The following is an 18,115-nucleotide window of genomic DNA, read 5'->3' as shown; positions in this document are numbered from 1 at the left end:
TCATATCTGACCCTTAAACTTACTGAGCCAGCCACAATGGCCTTGCCCCCATACCGTTCTTCAAGCTGTCTCTGCCTTCTTTCTCACTCCAGCTCACCACGAGCTTCCCCTTACTGCTCAGTGGTTATCATCCAATCCATTTATACAAAACATACCCGTGGACCTGCCTGGTTCTGAGAGGAAAGCACAGCTACTAGAATTTTCCCCTAGCAGGGTCCATGTAGGGATAAAAGGGAACTTGCTGAAGTGATAAGTTTAGACTTTCAAAAAGCCCCTGACCAGGAGGTTTAAAGAGGTCATTAAAAACAGAAACCACTTTAAGGAACTGACTTTGAAAGAGGAAATGCAACAGCAAGGTAAATAGGTCCACCTTGGAACCTAACACTTAAATACTGGACTGCTCTATGAGAAGACAGATTTTAGCTCAAGGCTGATGTCTCAGCCAATTAGAGCTCTCCTACAGTGGATAGGCTGCCTCAGAAAGAGTGAGCTTCCGGTTCTGGCATGAGATGGAGCACACTAGATGACTCAACAAACATCTGGTGAGGCCCTGCTGCAGGCCAGACACCACACCAAATAAGATGAGGGTCCTGAGCCTAGGGAGCTTCCAGGTCATTGACATACAAAGATTATGCCATTTTTCATGTCACAAGTGTTTCCATGGCTGTGTCTGCAGGGTCCTATGGGGGCAAGCACAGAGGTGGTGCACTTAGCTCACCTGGGTGAAGGAAGGAGGCTGGAGATGTGGAAGGAAGGGGGAAAAGCATTAGGAAGGACCTCCTGAGGGAGATGACACTGGAGTCTCAACTTGGAGGATGAGTAGGAATTATAAAAAGAAGGTGGGGAGGTGGAAGGGAGGAATGAGGTTTCAGGTCAGGCAACCAGCATGAACAAAGGCACAGAGATGTGACTTCAGGAGCACGTCCAAACAAATGGTGGGAAGGGCCTGCAGGGAGTGCTCAGAGCTGCAGATAGAGAAGTGGTGGAGTGAAGCTATGCAACACTGAAGAGTTTTTCTGTCCTTGGAGAATAGGAGATGATGGAAGGGTTTTAAGGATGGAATAACATGGGCAGGAAGATGGACTTAAGGAGGATCAGATATTGCCAGGGAGACCAACTGGAAGGGGATAGATGAAGGTCAGACTTGGGTTGACCAACTTGCTTGATTTGCCTGGAACTTTCCTGGTGTTAGCACTCCAAGTCCCAAGTCCAGGAAACCTCTTTAGTCCCAGGTAAATTGTGATAGTTGGTCAACCAAGCTGGGCAAGAAGAGAGAAGACAGACAAGATGGGAGAGATTTGAGAAGTGTTCCATCAGGACACAGGAAAGTGAGGAAGATGAGGCAGCAGGGATGACTCCTGGCTTTCTGGCAGAGGTGATTGGTTAATGATGGTACCATTAAATGCAACAGGGGATATATAAGGAGGAGATGAAATAAAAATGACTGCTAACACATACATAATGCTTACTTAGCCAAGCGCTCTTCTAAGAGCTTTGCATGCCACAATCAATCCTCATAACTGGATGAGGTAGGTAATGTTATTACAGTTGGCCCTCCATATCTGCATATGTGAAACCTGCAGATATGAAGGGCCAACAGTAAGGGACTTTAGCATCCATGGATTTTTGTATCCTTGGGGGTCCTGGAAACAATCCCCCATGGATACCGAGGAACAACTGTCTCCCCATTTTATAAAATACTGAGTCACAAAGAGATTAACTTGCTTAACATCATATAGCTGGTAAATGGCAGAGGCAAGATCTGAACCCAGACAATCTGGCTCCAGAGAGCTCTTAACTATTGGAAAGTACTGGCTTTGATTTTAAATATCTTGAGTTTGTGGTATTGTGGGACATCCAGTTCATGCTAACTTAGTTCAATGCAGGAGTCAGAAACTCAGGTATGAATATCAGAGCAGGAGATACAGATTTGGGAGGACTTAACAAATGGAACTAAATCTTTGTGAGTTTGATAGTCCAGGAAATGAGAAGAGAAGTGAGCCATGGATAGAAATTGAGGACAGTAGCTACTCAAGGATCTAGGAAAAGGAGTTCAGGGAAAGAGGCCAACAAGTAATAAGCATGTAGAAGAAAGTCTGTAAGAAAGTGGTGTCCCTGAATTTATAGAGTACTTAAAGACTCAGAGAACAGGGTTTAAGCTCTAGTGATGGAATTCCATTCAAAATTGATCAAAGGAATATAAAACATTTATGACATTTATGACAGTGCTAGAAGCCAGCTTCACTGAAGTATATATAAATATAATTTCAAATATACACATTTTGTCTAATCACCTAAAAGGAGAATCCCATCAGACTAACAGCAGGCTTCTCACCCAAAACCTTACAAGCCAGAAGAGGCTGGGGTTCTATTTTCAGTCTTCTTAAAGAAAACAAGATGCCAAGAATTTTGTGTACTGCTAAACTAAATTCATAAATGAAGGAGAAATAAAGTACAAACCAGACAAGGAAACACTAAGGGAATCTGTAACTACTAGACAGGTCCTATATAAAATGCTTAAAGGATTTCTAAACATGGAAACAAAAGGGTGACACTCATCATTATAAAAACACAGGAAAGTATAAAACATGTAGGTCTTATGAAGCAATTACACAAGACTGCAAAGCAACTACGTAATAATTATGACAGAAACAAAATCTTACATATCAATACCAATCTTAAACGTAAATGGACTAAATGCTCCACTTAAAAGGTATAGGCTCAGCTGGGAACAGTAGCTCATGCCTATAATCCCAACACTTTGGGATGCTTGAGTCCTAAGCATTAAGACAGGATGATTGCTTGAGTCCAGGTGTTTGAGACTAACCTGAGCAACACAGACCTCTTCTCTACAAAAAGTTTTAAAATTAGCTGGGCGTACTGGCTGGCACGGTGGTCTCAGCTACTCAGGAGGCTGAGGTAGGAGGATCAATAAGATATAGGCTGGTGGAATGGATAGGAAAAACAGGATCCAATTGTATGTTGCATACAAGAAACTCAATCCCATTTATGATAGCTAGAAAAAAAAATACCTAGGATTACATTTAACCAAGGAGATGAAAGATTTCATCTCTGCAAGGAGAACTACAATACACTGATGAAAAAAATCATAAATGACTCAAACAAATGGAAAAATATCCCATGTTCATGGATTAGAAGAATCAATTTAAACAACCATATGGCCCAAAGCAATCTACAGATTGAACATAATTTCTATCAGACTACCCTCATTCTTCACAGAATTAGAAAAAAATTCTAAAATTTATATGAAGCCAATAAAGAACCAATATCCCTGATGAACACAGATGAGGCAGAATAGCTAAAAGGCAGAATAGCTAAAGCAATTCTAAGCAAAAAGAATAAAGCTGGAGGTATCACATTACCTGACTTTAAATTATATTACAAGGCTATAGTAACCAAAACAGCATGGTACTGGTAAAAGTAGGCACATAGATTAAAGGAACAGAGCTAGAAATAAAGTCATATACTTAGAACCAACTGATCTTTGACAAAGTCAACAAAAATATACACTGGGGAAAGAACACCCCATTCAATAAACGGTGCTGGAATCATTGGAGAGCCATAAGCAGAAGAATAAAACTGGACTCTAGTCTCTCACCATATACAAAAATTAACTCAAGATGGATTAAAGACTTAAATGTGAAACCTGAAACTGTAAAAATCCTTAAAAAAAAAATTAGGAAAACATCTTCTGGACATTGGTCTAAACAAATAATTTATGACTAAGTCCTCAAAAGGAAATGTAACAAAAACAAAAATAGACAAATGGACCTAAATTAAAAAGCTTCTACACAGCAAAAGAAATAATCAACAGAGTAAACATAATCTACAGAATGGGATAAATATTTGCAAACAATGCATCTGACAAAGGGGCTAATATCCAGAATCTACAAGGAACTCAAAACAACTCAACAATAAAAAGACAACCTCACAAAAAAATGAGCAAAGGATATGAATAGATATTATTCAAAAGAAGACTTACAAGTGGCTAACAAAGAAAAATGCTCAACATCACTAATCATCAGAGAAAAGCAAATGAAAACCACAGTGAGATACCATTTCATACCAGTCAGAATGACTATTATTAAAAAGTCAAAAACAACAGATGTTGGTGAAGATGCAGAGAAAAGAGAATGGTTATACACTGTTTTTGGGAATGTAGATTAGTATAGCCTCTATGGAAAACAATATGGACATTTCTCAAATAACTAAAAATAGAATTACCCTTTTATCCAGCAATCCCTCTACTGGGCATCTACCCAAAGGAAAAGAAATCATAATGTAAAAAATACACTTGCACTGGTATGTTTATTACAGCACCATTCACAATAGCTAAGTCATGGAATCAACCTAAGTGTCCATTGATGGATGATTGAATTTTTAAAATGTGGCATATATATAGATACACATATCTACATATATGCACACACATATACACACACACCGTCAAATACTACACAGACATAAAAAGAATGAAATCATGTCTTTTGCAGCAGGAATGGAACTAGAGGCCATTACCCCTAGAGAAATGACTCAGAAAATCAAAACCACATGTTCTCACTTACAAGTGTGAGCTAAACAGTGGGTACACACAGACATGCAAAAGGGAATAAGAGACACTGGGGACTCCAAATGGTTGGAGAGTGGGAAGGAGATAAGGGATGAAATACCATCAGTTGGGTATTCAGGTGATGGGTACATTAAAAACCGGGATGTCTCTACTATGCAATATATCCATGTAACATACTGTACTTGTACCTCAAATCCGTAAAAATAAAAAGGTTAATTTCAAAAAAAGTATACATATTTTTAAAGGTAAACACTCACAGAAAAGGAGTACCTATGGCCAGGTACAGTGGGTCATGCCTGTAATCCCAACGCTTTGGAAGGCCAATGCAGGTGTATCATGAGGTCTGGAGATCAAGACCATCCTGGCCAACATGGTGAAACCCTGTATGAAAATTACCTGGGTGTGGTGGCCCATTCCTGTAATCCTAGCTACTTGGGAGACTGAGGCAGGAGAATGGCTTGAACCTGGGAAGCAGAGATTGCAGTGAGCTGAGATGGTGCCACTGCACTCCAGCCTGGTGACAGAGCGAGGAAGGAAGGAAGGGAGGAAGGAGGGAAGGGAGGGAGGGAGGGAGGGACATATAACTTCCATATCATCAGAGGGAGGAAATGAGGAAACAAAACCTGAGCAATATGGCAAAAAGAAACATAAAAAGATGGCAAAAAAAAAAGCACTTAAAAAAATCAGAAAGCACAACATAAGACAGCAGAATCATACCAAATAGCATGTAAAGTTAGTATCAATGGATTAAATTATCGTTTGTCAAAAACAAAAACAAATGTGTTTCACAACGAGAATGTACTTAACACCACTGAACTGGACACTTAAAACATGGTAAGATGATACATTTTATGTTATGTGTTTTTTTTTTTTTTTACTATATTAAAAAGGAACACAAAGACTTTCAGAGTGAGTCAGAACAAAATCCAGTCACATGCTATTTACAAGAAGCATATCTAAAATAAAAGAAAAATGTCTTAAAAATAAAGAGATGTGCTCAGTAAATGAGCAAAAAAAAAAAAAAGAGATGGCTGGGCACAGCAGCTCATTCCTGTAATTCCAGTACTTTGGGAGGCTGAGGAGGGCAGATCACGAGGTCAAGAGATCAAGACCACCCTGGCCAACATGGTAAAACTTCATCTATCCTAAAAATACAATTAGCCAGGCGTAGTGGTACATGCCTGTAGTCCCAGCTACTTGGGAGGCTGAGGCAGGAGAACTGCTTGAACCTGGGAGGTGGAGGTTGCAGTGAGCCAAGATCAGGCCTCTGTATTCCAGCCTGGTGACAGAGCAAGACACCATCTCAAAATATATAAATAAAACAATAAAATAAAGAGATGAGAACTTCTGATTTCACAATGGCAGAGTATGCATTTTCTCATCCCCCCCACCTTGTAATTCACCTTAAAATAAGTAGGTACACCTTTAATTAGACTAGAAGACAACTAAAGTGCTAGACTATAATGTTGAAGTGCAGAGAAAGGATAGAGAAATGACTGGATAACTTATCATGGAAGAGGAAGGTCAAGCATAAGGAAACTTTGGCAAAGTTTCAAAACTCTGGTAAGGTTTATGAGCTGGAGGTACCAGGCTCCACAGATGGTAGGGATCAGTAGGAGCCTGACAAAGGAGAACTGAGGGAAAGCTGGCTTGAGGAATGGCTAGATTGCTAATCTTCTACTAAGTGAAGCAGTGAACCCTACCTTTGCCACAGAAACCAGAGAAACAGAACCAGAGAGACTCTGGACTTGGAGACACCAAATGGAAGAGGATGGATTGAAGTCCTGGATTCCAAATAGATGGGTTACATGAAAGTTTGCTGACTGAATGGTGAGACCCGTCCCCTTTCCCAACTCATCTCCAGAGTGACAAGCATATTCAGGCTTATCCACCCCTCATTCCTGGCCCCCTTTACTCACCGAGGCAGGAGCCCAAAGTACTCATTTCTGGAAAATCAAAACTGTCCTAGCAAAGAGACTTGCAGTTACTGGTATCTGGGATCCCCCTGTGGAAAGGACCATGGCCTTCTGACTGCGCACTGAGAAGCCCACCATTGACTCAGGTTTTTAGTGCCCCACTCTTGAGTTAAGAGAGAGACCGTTTTTTTTTGAGATGGATTCTTGCCCTGTCACCCAGGCTGAAGTGCAATGGTGCGATCTCTGCTTACTGCAACCTCCACCTCCTGGGCTCAAACGATTCTTCTGCCTCAGCCTCCCGAGTAGCTGGGATTATCGGCACCCACCACCACAACCAGCTAAGTTTTGTATTTTAGTAGAGATGGGGTTTTCACCATGTTGGCCAGGCTGGTCTCAAGCTCCTGACCTCATGATCCGCCCTCCTCAGCCTCCCAAAGTGCTGGGATTACAGGTGTGAGCCACCATGCCCAGTCGAGAGATCATACTAAGAGAGACCTAACATTAAGAGAGAAACTACAACAAGCAAACTGAAAACAAGAATTCCAAGAAAACAGACACAATTCAGAAAGCAGAAGAAAATTTGAAATAAATAATATCTTCAGAGATATATCTTTGAAGCTAGAATGCTATTAAAAATGAATAACCAGAAACAAAGAGTTTCTAAATAGTTTAAATAGCCAGTAAATGAACTTGAAGAAAACTCCCCAAAGTTGAAGAAATGACAAAGAGAAGGACAATGGGAGAGAAAAGATGAGACACTTAGAGCATTAAGGAGGTCAAACATCCTACTAATTATAGTAGGAAGAGAAACCAAAGAAATAAAGGGAAGGAAATTATTTTAAAGATTGTATTAGAAAGCATCTGATAACTGAAAGATACAAGTCTCCAGATTGAGAATGTCCATCAAAGGTCCAAAACGATGAATGAAAAAATATCCCACGAAGGTGTATTCCTGTGACATCTTCTCTGAAATAAACCATCTAAGGTGTCCAGAGAGAGAGAGAGAGGGGGAAAAAAAAACCAAAAAACCAGTCTCATACAAAGACTAGGCATAAGAAGGCATCATATTATATAACAGCAGCATCAAAACTAGAAGAAAGTTCATGTTCAAAGAAATCCAGATAGAATTGACAAAATCAAAACCATAGCAGGAATATCCACAAACCTCTCTCAGTTTTGACCAGATGAAGTAGACAAAAAAATTTTAAATTTGCAGATTATAGTAATATAATATGTTTGATTTAATAACTAAACATCATACTTCATATATTTTATGTATAGAAAGCAAACATTTATTTTTAGTTGCCATTGAATATTAAAAAGTTGATCATGTACCAGGCAATGAAGAAAATGTCAATAAATTCCAAAGAAGTTGAAATTATGTAAGTCAGATGCTTTGGCTGTCCTAGGAACATTTGTTAATAATCTTAGGAATCAAAGGGCTTGGGTTTAAATAGCCATGTGAGATGGGAGACAATGCCGTGTGCCTGAATGAAGCAGGGACTCTTGAAGGCTACACTCTTAGTGAAAGACTAGAAAGCAAAATAAAACAAGAAACAAATGAAAAAACAAAAACAGAAATAGGGAAGACCGCAGAAAAAAAGCTGATCCACTTTGGCTTGTGCTATGAGTAAGGAAAGCAGGTCTTTCCTGGAAATTCTTAGCTACAAGCCCATCCTGATGTGAATTTGGGGTATAAATGTACAGTATCTTCATGCTCAGGAAATTTCTCAGCCAAAATATGGTCCTAAGCTGATAGCATCTCTGAGGCAGTCGGCAAAAACAAATTCAGAATTTCTCTAGAAGAACAATTTTTCCAACCAGTTTTCCTGCAGATAAATCCCCAAGAAATATGAACTCATAACTGAAAAATAACAAATTAAGCTACCATGGGGAGGTGTTCGGTAAACCCAATAAACAGAAGGATTAGACTCCCAGTAATTACAGATAATGTAATTACATAAATCAGATTATAAAATGTTAGAAACAGAATGCTTGTTCCTAAGTACTGCAAAGAAAAATTAGCATTCAGACAAAAAGCTTTCTCAGCAAGGCAATTTTACTTTCTGCAGAAAGGGTACTACTTGTTAGCCATCTTGCCACTAGAGTACAATGAACAAAGGAAAGGCAGGCATATTTATTCCTTACACATTGGGTCCTTACTGCTGTGTCTGATCTCCATTGGTTGGAGCTAGACTTCACAATCTAAACTGAACCTGATTAGTTAACAACTGAAAACTTTTCTAAATAGGTAAAGGCAATGGAGAACAAAGGAAAAGAGGAAGTCAAAGGGGCATAGGCTGCGAGCTGGGACATGCTTGTTAGCGTGTCCAGCACAGATATCTTGGTTAAAGTACAAGGACATAGAATATACTACATAGATAGGGCTTAACAAAGTTATTAGTAAAAAGAAGTTTTTGAAAATAGTCTTTAGAACAAACTATTATTTCTGACGTTTATTATTATTATTCTTTAACAAGAACAAAGTGCAAGGATATAGAATGTACTACATGGATAGGGCTTAACAAAGTTATTAGCAAAAAGCAAGAAGTTGTTGAAGAAAGTTAGTAAACTATTATTTCTGACATTTATTACTATTATTCTTTAACAAAAAGGAAAACTTTGAAGAGGAACTTTTTACTTTCTACATAAAATAAAAAATGTTTTGAATGAGTAAAGAAATAAAAGAATAAAACCACAAGGAAGGAACAGCATACTACTATTAAACAGGCATGACATTTTCATTGATTCTAAAACACATTTTAACATCTCTAAAATTAGGGAGTATTTTGCAACCAATGTGATAAGAAAGCATTGTCCATAGTTTAGAAAGCATTGTTTCTTTCTTTCTTTCTTTTTTTTTCTAGATGGAGTTTCGCTCTTGTTACCCAGGCTGGAGTGCAATGGCCGGATCTCGGCTCACCGCAACCTCCACCTCCTGGGTTCAAACAATTCTCCTGCCTCAGCTTCCTGAGTAGCTGGGACTACAGGCATGCGCCACCATGCTCGGCTAATTTTTTGTATGTTTAATAGAGACGGGGTTTCACCATGCTGAACAGGATGGTCTCAATCTCTTGACCTCGTGATCCACCCACCTGGGCCTCCCAAAGTGATGGGATTATAGGCGTGAGCCACCGCACCCGGCCAGAAAGCATTGTTTCTTTCTTAGTAATATGTAAAGTTATGGTATGCCTTAAATTCAGGGAGACATGGTCTTTAGACATATGTAATTTTAATCATATCAGAGTCAGTAATCATTAAAGGAAAATGATTGGTAGATTTTGCTACATCACAATATAAAGCTCTTAGGTTAAAAAAGCATCAAAAGACAAACAGGGAAAAGTATTTCCAAAATGTCTGACAAATAAGGGGTTAATGTCCTCACACTATACAATAGGATATTAGTATGGGATGAGAATATAAACAGGAAATATGTGAATTAAGAAATAGAAATACAAGAAAGTATTCAACTTCCCTAACTGGTAATAAAAGAAACAAAATAATGAAAAGTTGGATCATCAAATTTGCGAAGATGAAAAAATCAATCAATATGTGAATTGTGCTGCAAAATTGTCACTCAAACACTACAATCAGATTGGAACTTGGTGTAGAATTTCTGGAGGGCAGTTTGGCAAAATATATAAAAATGATGCCACCCAACTGAATGATTTCACTTCTAGGCATTTTTCTGAAAAGACATAACCTGATTTTTGGCACATATTTACCCCTAACAAAATTCCTCACATTATACTTGTAATGGTGAAAAATGAGAACTCACTTAAATGTCTTCTTATAATTTATTTACATAATTATACAGGTATATGCAACTATTGTATAATAAATACCGACATGTATGACTTAATGACACAAAACATATTTAATGACCAAAGCAAGTTCCCATCAAGATCTATTTGCAAGGTTTTAGTATATTTTTGAGTAAAAAACACCAAGGTACAGACCAGTATGTAGTGTAGCTATCAATTATCTTAAAATATCTAGAAAAAAAGGCTTGGTGTTTACACCTGAAAATGTTAATAGTCATCCTCTCCAGGGATTGGGAATACTAGTGAATGTACTTTTTTGTGCTTTTCTGTATTTTCCAAAATAAATAATGAAACTTTTGTTTATAGGTTAAAACATTGTCTTGGTCAGGCATGGTGGCTCATGCCTGTAATCCCAACACTTTGGGAGGCTGAGGTGGGCAGATCACGAGGTCAGCAGATGGAGACCATCCTGGCCAACATGGTGAAACCCCATCTCTACTAAAAAAATTAACTGGGTGTAGTGGCGTGTGCCTATAATCCTAGCTACTCGGGAGGTTGAGGCAGGAGAATTGCTTGAACCAGGGAGTTGGAGGTTGCAGTGAGCCAAAATCGTGCCACTGCATTCCAACTTGGCAAAAAAGTGATACTCTGTCTCAAAAAACAAAACAAAGCATTAACTTAAAAAATAAAGAAATATAAGGGCTAAAAAGTGACCACTGGTTTTGGCAACATGGAGGTGACTTTGCCACAGTGGGACGTGTGTAAGCAGAGGTCGTGGGTAGAAGAGTCATTGATAAGGAGTTGGATACTCTTCGAGATGTATCTTTCAAGGAGCTTGACTGAGAAGGGAAGGAAGGGGATGCAGTGGGTAGCTAGAGAGGTAGTTGGGTCATGGGAGAGTTGGGTTTTTTTGCCTTTTTTTTTTTTTCTTTTAAGATGGAAAAGACCTGAGTAGGTATAGGCTAAGCAGAAGGAGCAGCGGAGAGGAAGAGGTCAAAGTTAGGGGAAAGAGAACTGCAAACAGATAGAGAAGAGCCTGGAGGGGGCGGGTGAGGAAAGGGCTGAGTGATCCCAAGGATCTGGGTGAGGGGGAGGTCATGAGTTTGCTGTGAATCTGATCAATGGGGATGCAGGGGTTATTCCAGAAGCACTTGGCCACCTGGGCATACAGAATAAGTAGGTGGCTTGACCTAAATCAGAGTGTCATCCTGATGGGTGATGCATGGAGGGGAGGACATCAGTGAGAACGTGGTTCAGGCACAATCATGGGGTGCCAAAGCCAAGCTGAGGGGAAGTGAAGTCCAGAGAGGCCATCGGTAGAGAGAAAATGGATAGTCTTATGTCTGTATCAGTAAGTACTGACTGGGCGTGGTGGCTCACGCCTGTAATCCCAGTGCTTTGGGAGGCTGAGGCAGGTGGATCACCCAAGTTCAGAAGTTTGAGACCAGCTTGGTCAACATGGCAAAACCCTGTCACTACTAAAATTACAAAAAAAAAAAAAAATTAGCCAAGTGTGGTGGTATGTGTCTATAGTAACAGCTATTTGAGAGGCTGAGGCAGGGGAATCACTTGAACCTGTGAGGTGGTGGTAGCAGTGAGCCAAGATTGCACCACTGCACTCCAGCCTGGGTGACAGAGTGAGACTCCATCTCAAGAAAAAAAAAAGTACGGATATGGGCAAAGGCAAAAGGGCAAAGGGCAAGGGTATTGAAAGAACTGGTTTGATCTGGTCAAAGGTTGGGCTGTTGTTGTTTGGGAGTTTGGCTGTGGTGTGGCGCCTGGGATGACAGAATGTAGGTGCATTTTGCAGTAACCTGGGTATGTCTTGGGTCCTCAAATGGTCAGCAGATGGAGAGTAGGGCTTTGACTCTAAAGGGCTTTCCTTATACCAGTGGGCACTCTGCACTTCAAACAGACTGATTGAAAAGCAGATTCCTTCCAACAAGAACGTCCAATCCAATAGCAAAGGCTCAGAAAGGCTGGGAAGTCAGTTCCTTCTCTGAATACCCTCCCCTCTGGGCTCCCAGCCACCTACCGCTGTCCCAGCTGGCTGTCTCCCTTTCCCAGTCTACTCAGTACTTACAGAGAAGGACCTTCCCGCCAAGTTGGAGGACTTGACGACCTCTGTCACGCTGACATTCAGACATGTGTGGTCTGTGACAGGAGCAGCAGGCAGAGGGCAATGAGGAGACCCTGAAACTGAATGAGATTGGGAGGGCGGGCGGCTGTAAATGGACCTCAAGGAAAGTAGAGGAGTTTCAGATTCTAGGTCTCAAGATCTCCATGAACCCATCTTGACACCTCCCGGCCCTCTCACTCCTCCCTGGGCTCCCACTTCCCTGATCTGCTTGGTCCTAGCCAAGTTGGACCTCCTTCTCAATCTATCTTCCTTCCCCGAAGAATCTGCAAGTTTTTGTATCCTCAGGTCACCAGCCATCGCCAACCTAAATCCCCACCCAGTACCCTTTCATTATTTCCTCCTGCACCCCTTTTAAAAAGGAATAAAGTTCTAGAAGTTCTCTTGAACTTTCCGTAGCTCTCGGGCATGCTAAGAATATAAAAAGCACCTAGCCAGGGAGGTTGTGCAGGACAGAGGCACCAAGTGGGTGAGGAGGGCATTAGTGCCAACAGGTTGAGTGTTTCTTTGACTTTCTTTTTTTATTATTATAGATTTATTTATTATTTATTTTTGAGACAGAGTCTCACTCTGTCACCCAGGCTGGAGTGCAGTGGCATGATCTCAGTCACTGCAACCTCCACCTCCCAGGTTCATGTGATTCTCCTGCCTCAGCCTCCTGAGTGGCTGGAATTACAGGTGCACCACCACACCTGCCTAATTTTTTGTGTGTAGAGACAGGATTGCTTAATAATGTATAATGTGTCAAAAATCATTACTGTGTGCTGCTGCCAGGCTTAGTCCCTCCCTGCCAACTATAGAGGGTCTGTAGAAGTCTGTGCTCTATGGAGGCTGCTGGCATCATCAGATGGGTTCTAATAGGGTCTAGACTAGGTCTGGGACGGGGGAGAGTCCGTGAGAGAAATGGAAGGAATACAATTTGAACAATAAGAGCTAACCATTATCATTTACTGTATGCACACAAATTAGCTATTTATTATCTCCATTTTAGAAACGGGGGAAAAAAAACCAGGTGGAACGGATACAAGTCACACACCTAAGATCACACAGATAGTCAGTGGCAAAGCTGGGGTGTGAGCCCTGCCCATCTGGCTCTGGACCCGCGCCCTTGACCGCCTGTTCCTGAGACACCTCTAGGTTAAGAGCTGCTGCCACAATTACCTTTCTCCTTCATGGTGTTAAAGAGCTGTGGGTAAAGAGTGTCTTGCTGTGATGGAGTTTCATGTGTCATCCACAAATTCAACATGCCTGGAGGCAATTTTATTAGGAAGTGATGGCCAGACGCAGTGACTCATGCCTGTAATCACAGCACTTTGGGAGGCAGAGGTGGGCGGATCACAAGGTCAGGAGTTCGAGACTAGCCTGACCAACATGGTAAAATTCTGTCTCTACTAAAAATAGAAAAATTAGCCAGCCATAGTGGCACACACCTGTAGTCCCTGCTACTCAGGAAGCTAAGATAGGAGAATTGATTGAACCCGGGAGGCAGAGGTTGCAGTGAGCCAAGATCGCACCACTGCACTCCAGCCTGGGTGACGGAGCGAGACTCTGTCTCACAAAAAAAAAAAAAGAAAAAAGAAAAGGGAAGTGATATAATTTCTTGAGTTTCTTCTTTGTGCCAGCTGCTGAGAAAATTGTGACACTATGATGCCTGCATCTCAACAGACTAGATTTAGGGGATGTTACCAGGTGACACTTGGAGAAGATCATTTCAGAGCAAACAAGAAAGTTCACCCAGGCAGAATTATATCTTGTTTGCCATCTATTTGCTTTGTCCATGACATATCCTGGCACATAGTAGATACTTGATCAATATTGTGATGATGAACACAAATGCATTTTTGTCAGAAAGGCATCATAATTGGAATGCTAGCAAAGCCACAGTGATTTCAGAGACGAAGTAAATACTTGTAGTTGCATAGGAGAGGAGGGATCAGAGTTGGCTTCCTATAAGCATTCCAACCTGGCTTATGTATATTTTTATTCCACATTTCTTCTGGAATATTCCAAATGTGTTCCTTTATTTTTAAAACAAATTTTTTACTGTAAAATAGCATTTCATTTATTACACAATATTGGTCAAGTATCTACTATGTGCCAGGATATGTCATGGACAAAGGCAATAGATGGTGAACAAGATATAATTCTGCCTGGGTGAACTTTCTTGTTTGCTCTGAAATGATCTTTTCCAAGCATCAACCGATAACATCCTCTAAGTCTAGCCTGTTGAGATTTGGCAATTCTGGGGGGCAGTGGTAAGGAACATAGACTCTTGCATGCGAATACCTGGGTTTGAATTTCAGTTTTGAGTCTTCCTCACAGAGGTGATGTTGGGTGAGTTATTCTCTTTCCTTCAGTTTCCTCTCTAGTAAAAAGTTGCTGAGACTAATAATATCTATCTCCTAGGGTTCACATGCTTCACTGCCGGGCCCCTGGTGCATGTTTGCAATGTTAGGGACCCGTGTTGCCATCCTTTGCATTATTCCAGGAGACCAGGGAGCTCATAATATGAGCTAATATTTATAATTTACTATATGCGCATAAATTGGCATTTTCTATTGTCTCCATTTTTTTTTTTTGGAATGACATTCAAAGTCCAAAATTTCCAAACAGAATACAATTAGCCCTGCGGGCTCAATTCTGAGGCAGGAGACCAACTGCAACTCCTCCCCGGAGTCCCTCCACCTTCCAGCTGTGTCTCACCAGTCTGCGGAGGCTCAGTCCAGAGGCCAGTGCTAGAGTCTGAGTGACCCCATGGCAAGCAACCTGAAGGCAGTCACCAAGCCCTGGACCTAGTTCCAGTTCCATGACTGGGAGGCCTTCCCCTTCTGTCACTATGTCCTCTCCCCAGCATCGCCCTTCTCATCTCTTCTCTCTTTCTTTGCTCTGCATTCCCTGTTCCTTACCTTCTGTGTCGCTGGCTGGAATGGCCTTCAGGACCAGCCCAGTGGCCCGCAGGGAAACAGTGACCTCTCGGGGCCGGTGGCTAAGCAAGGCCTGGGGGAGGGGTATTGAGGAACAGGTGGGGTCTTCAGGACATACCCCTTCCCCACGCATCCCCACATCCACAGTCTTGCCTCTCTCCCCTGTTTGCCACCTCCACTGTGAAAGTCTTTTTGTTATTATTATTGTTTTTTTGAGCCAGGGGTTTCATTATGTTGCCCACCCCAGTCTTCAACTCCTGACCTCAAGGGATCCTCTCACCTCAGCCTCCCAAAGCACTGGGATTACAGGCATGAGCCACTGTGCCAGGCCCTGTTTTGTCTATGTCACTGAGGTCCCATAAGGGCTAGCAGATAAAGGCTTGTAGCACTCCTAGCCCTAGAGAGTATATTCAGCCTTCCAGATCCCAAAGAATAAATCTCTAGTGAAATCAGTTCAAGCATCTGGTCAGCTAGCGAGGAAAATATTTTTTAGCAAGGGGTCAGCCCCCTAGTTCCTTAAATTAGATCACCTCCTTATCTATATGTAAGGCCAACTTAACCCCACTTATCCCTGCAAAACTCCTTGAAGGCTGGGGAACTCTGTAGCGAGCTTCAAGAAAATGGCAGAAGCCTCCTTTGGCTCTGTCTGCTTCCCTGCTTGTCCCTGAGGCCTTCTCTCTCCAGCTGTACCTCCTAGCCACCTGCTGACTATGCCCATGCACACTGACCTTCTGGTAACACAGGGAGAGCTCTGCCCCTGGGCCCTCAGCCACGCCTCTCCTCTTGGGTGAAAAGCCATCTGCAAAGAGATGAGGAGAGGCTTGGGGTGGAGGTTCCCAGCCCTCTCACGCTGACTTCCCACTTCTCTGAGAACAGGAGCTGAGCTGCTGGGTTTACCCATCCATCCATCTCCCTGGATGGAAAGGCAACACCTCAGGGAGCCAAGCTGCCTTTCAGTCTTGGGGAGGCATTGGAGGGAATCAAGGGCAGCCCTGGTATTCAGCAGAAGTAGGGAGCAGAGCAGGGGCAGCACTGAGGTTGCAGAGGTACATTATCAGCTGAGAGGCGGGAGGATGAGAGTTTGGAGAAGATGAGTCAGGGTGACCTTTGTGACCTTTGGGAAAAGGGAAGCAGATGTTTACCTTTGGGGAATTTAGAATCTTGGATCTTCACCTTGAGCTCAATGAGGAAAATGTCCTCAGCAGGGTCTTGGCTCAGGTCACTGAAGAAGATCTGGAGAGAGGAAGGGAGGGTGATATTTCCTGGTGTGATTTCCAAATCTCTCTCTCTCTCTCTGATTTCCAGGGATCTGGGACCATGGAGAACCCTTCCACATAAAGAAGACCTACTTCTTGGATTTGAGGTCTTGAAGTTAATAATGATCTGATTCATTCAGAGATGAAGAAGATGACGTTAACAACCAAGAGTGTCTGGGTATGTTCATGCTTTGTGGCCTGGTGACCAGTGTTTTTCCAGAGCCTGGGTATTTAATCTGTGGGGTCCTGGGGTCCAGCAGGCTGGCAAGTACCCTTGGAGTCTCCAGTGGGATGCTTACCTTGACTGTGTAGATCTGGAAATAAATGGGTTGGGTGCCCATGCGGACATAGTAGGTGAGGACATCTAGGATGAAGGGGTCCACAGTCCGGGATGTGTCCAGGGAAGGAGGCTGTGAGGGAGACAGGAAATGTGTTCACCATCTCCCCCCAGGCCACTGTGGGAGATGCCATTTTCTTCAGAAAGAAACACCAAGCCCCTACATCTCGGGGATGCACTAACCCAGTGGGTCTTTCAACACATTCCAAGCCTTTCCCACCACCCGATTTCCACTCCCAATCAAAATATTCCTTTCCAGAGCCCCACCTCCTTAGGGAATCTGACTCATTTCAATTCTACAGAGACTATTGAGTACTGCTATGTGTGAGGCACTGTGCTAAGTGACTGGGGGAGACAGGATGCTGGAGAGTGAACCTAATGAGAGAGCAAGGACTGGGTTCTGAGCTTGGATGGGCTACTTGCCATTGGGCAGGCAGCCGTGGGCAAGTTATTCAAACTCTCTGAGGCCTGAGTTTCCTTCTAGAGAAAATGAGAGGTTGGACCAGATGATCTCATGTCTCGTTCAGCTCTGGCGGTCTCTGCATCTATTAATAGGCTAATTAAGGTTTGTGTATTATTGGGAATGAACTATGCATCTTGTTTTCCAGTCCTTCCCCAGTCCCATGTGATGATAAAGCATAGTGACCGGGTTTTCAGAATCTCTACGTAGAATGTGATAATGATGTCAGGGTTGGAAGACAGCTCAGAGTTGATCTCATTCAACTCATATCTGCTCCTGTGAGATCTGTTTTGACTTTCACATCTGGTGTACTAAAATATGTTCCTTTCGAAAGGGTCACACTGAGAAGCTATGAACTTATTCTAATAATGCTGTCATTGTTCACAATGTTTTGGTCTCTTCATGTGGAAACTACTTTTGGAGTAAGCATAGGGTCATTCAAATTGTTAGTTACAAGAAGAAGGGGAAAACCAGAATCTTACAGTGTCTTGGCAGAGAAAAATAGCTACCAGCAAAGGAGCACCAATGGGGCCTGCATCAAATGTTCCTACTGTAATATCCTCCAAGTTTCAAGGAAAAAGCATTTTAATACCCAGCTAAATGGTCTTTTGTGTGTATGCAGAGACATTTTCAGATCAGGTATAATCCAGAAAATGTGCACCCCTAAATATCCTTATTTGAATAAACCCCATCAATCAAATGATAAAGCAAAATGTAGAGCTCTTTGGTA

At 42.0% G+C, this 18,115-nt stretch overlaps 1 protein-coding gene and 1 long non-coding RNA gene across 7 annotated transcripts in view; one reads left to right on the top strand and one right to left on the bottom strand.

The window, feature by feature from the left end:
* The window catches only part of PIK3R6 (phosphoinositide-3-kinase regulatory subunit 6), a 67,763-nt gene that overhangs the window by 4,626 nt on the left and 45,022 nt on the right, over positions 1–18,115 (bottom strand). For 4 of the 6 annotated variants that reach the window (XM_032280304.1, XM_032280306.1, XM_032280307.1 and 1 more), the window contains exons 14-18: positions 16,888–16,998; positions 16,475–16,565; positions 16,061–16,131; positions 15,315–15,405; positions 12,355–12,470 (exon numbers count right to left, since the gene is read on the bottom strand). In XM_032280304.1, coding sequence (XP_032136195.1) covers positions 12,355–12,470; positions 15,315–15,405; positions 16,061–16,131; positions 16,475–16,565; positions 16,888–16,998 — 480 coding nt within the window. The remainder of the gene's footprint in view (positions 1–12,354; positions 12,471–15,314; positions 15,406–16,060; positions 16,132–16,474; positions 16,566–16,887; positions 16,999–18,115) is intronic. The other 2 variants (XM_032280308.1, XM_032280310.1) reach the window with 2 other exon arrangements.
* Positions 1–18,115, top strand: part of LOC116553140 — a 97,220-nt gene that overhangs the window by 71,875 nt on the left and 7,230 nt on the right. The window contains exon 2 of the long non-coding RNA XR_004269648.1: positions 16,638–16,766. This is a non-coding gene — a long non-coding RNA (uncharacterized LOC116553140). The remainder of the gene's footprint in view (positions 1–16,637; positions 16,767–18,115) is intronic.

The sequence above is a fragment of the Sapajus apella genome, unplaced genomic scaffold (assembly GCF_009761245.1).
Source record: "Sapajus apella isolate SASKATOON/1434 unplaced genomic scaffold, GSC_monkey_1.0 scaffold12, whole genome shotgun sequence".
Classification (NCBI taxonomy): domain Eukaryota; kingdom Metazoa; phylum Chordata; class Mammalia; order Primates; family Cebidae; genus Sapajus; species Sapajus apella.
Note: the sequence above shows the minus strand (reverse complement) of the source record. Positions and strands in the feature narration are given on the sequence as shown.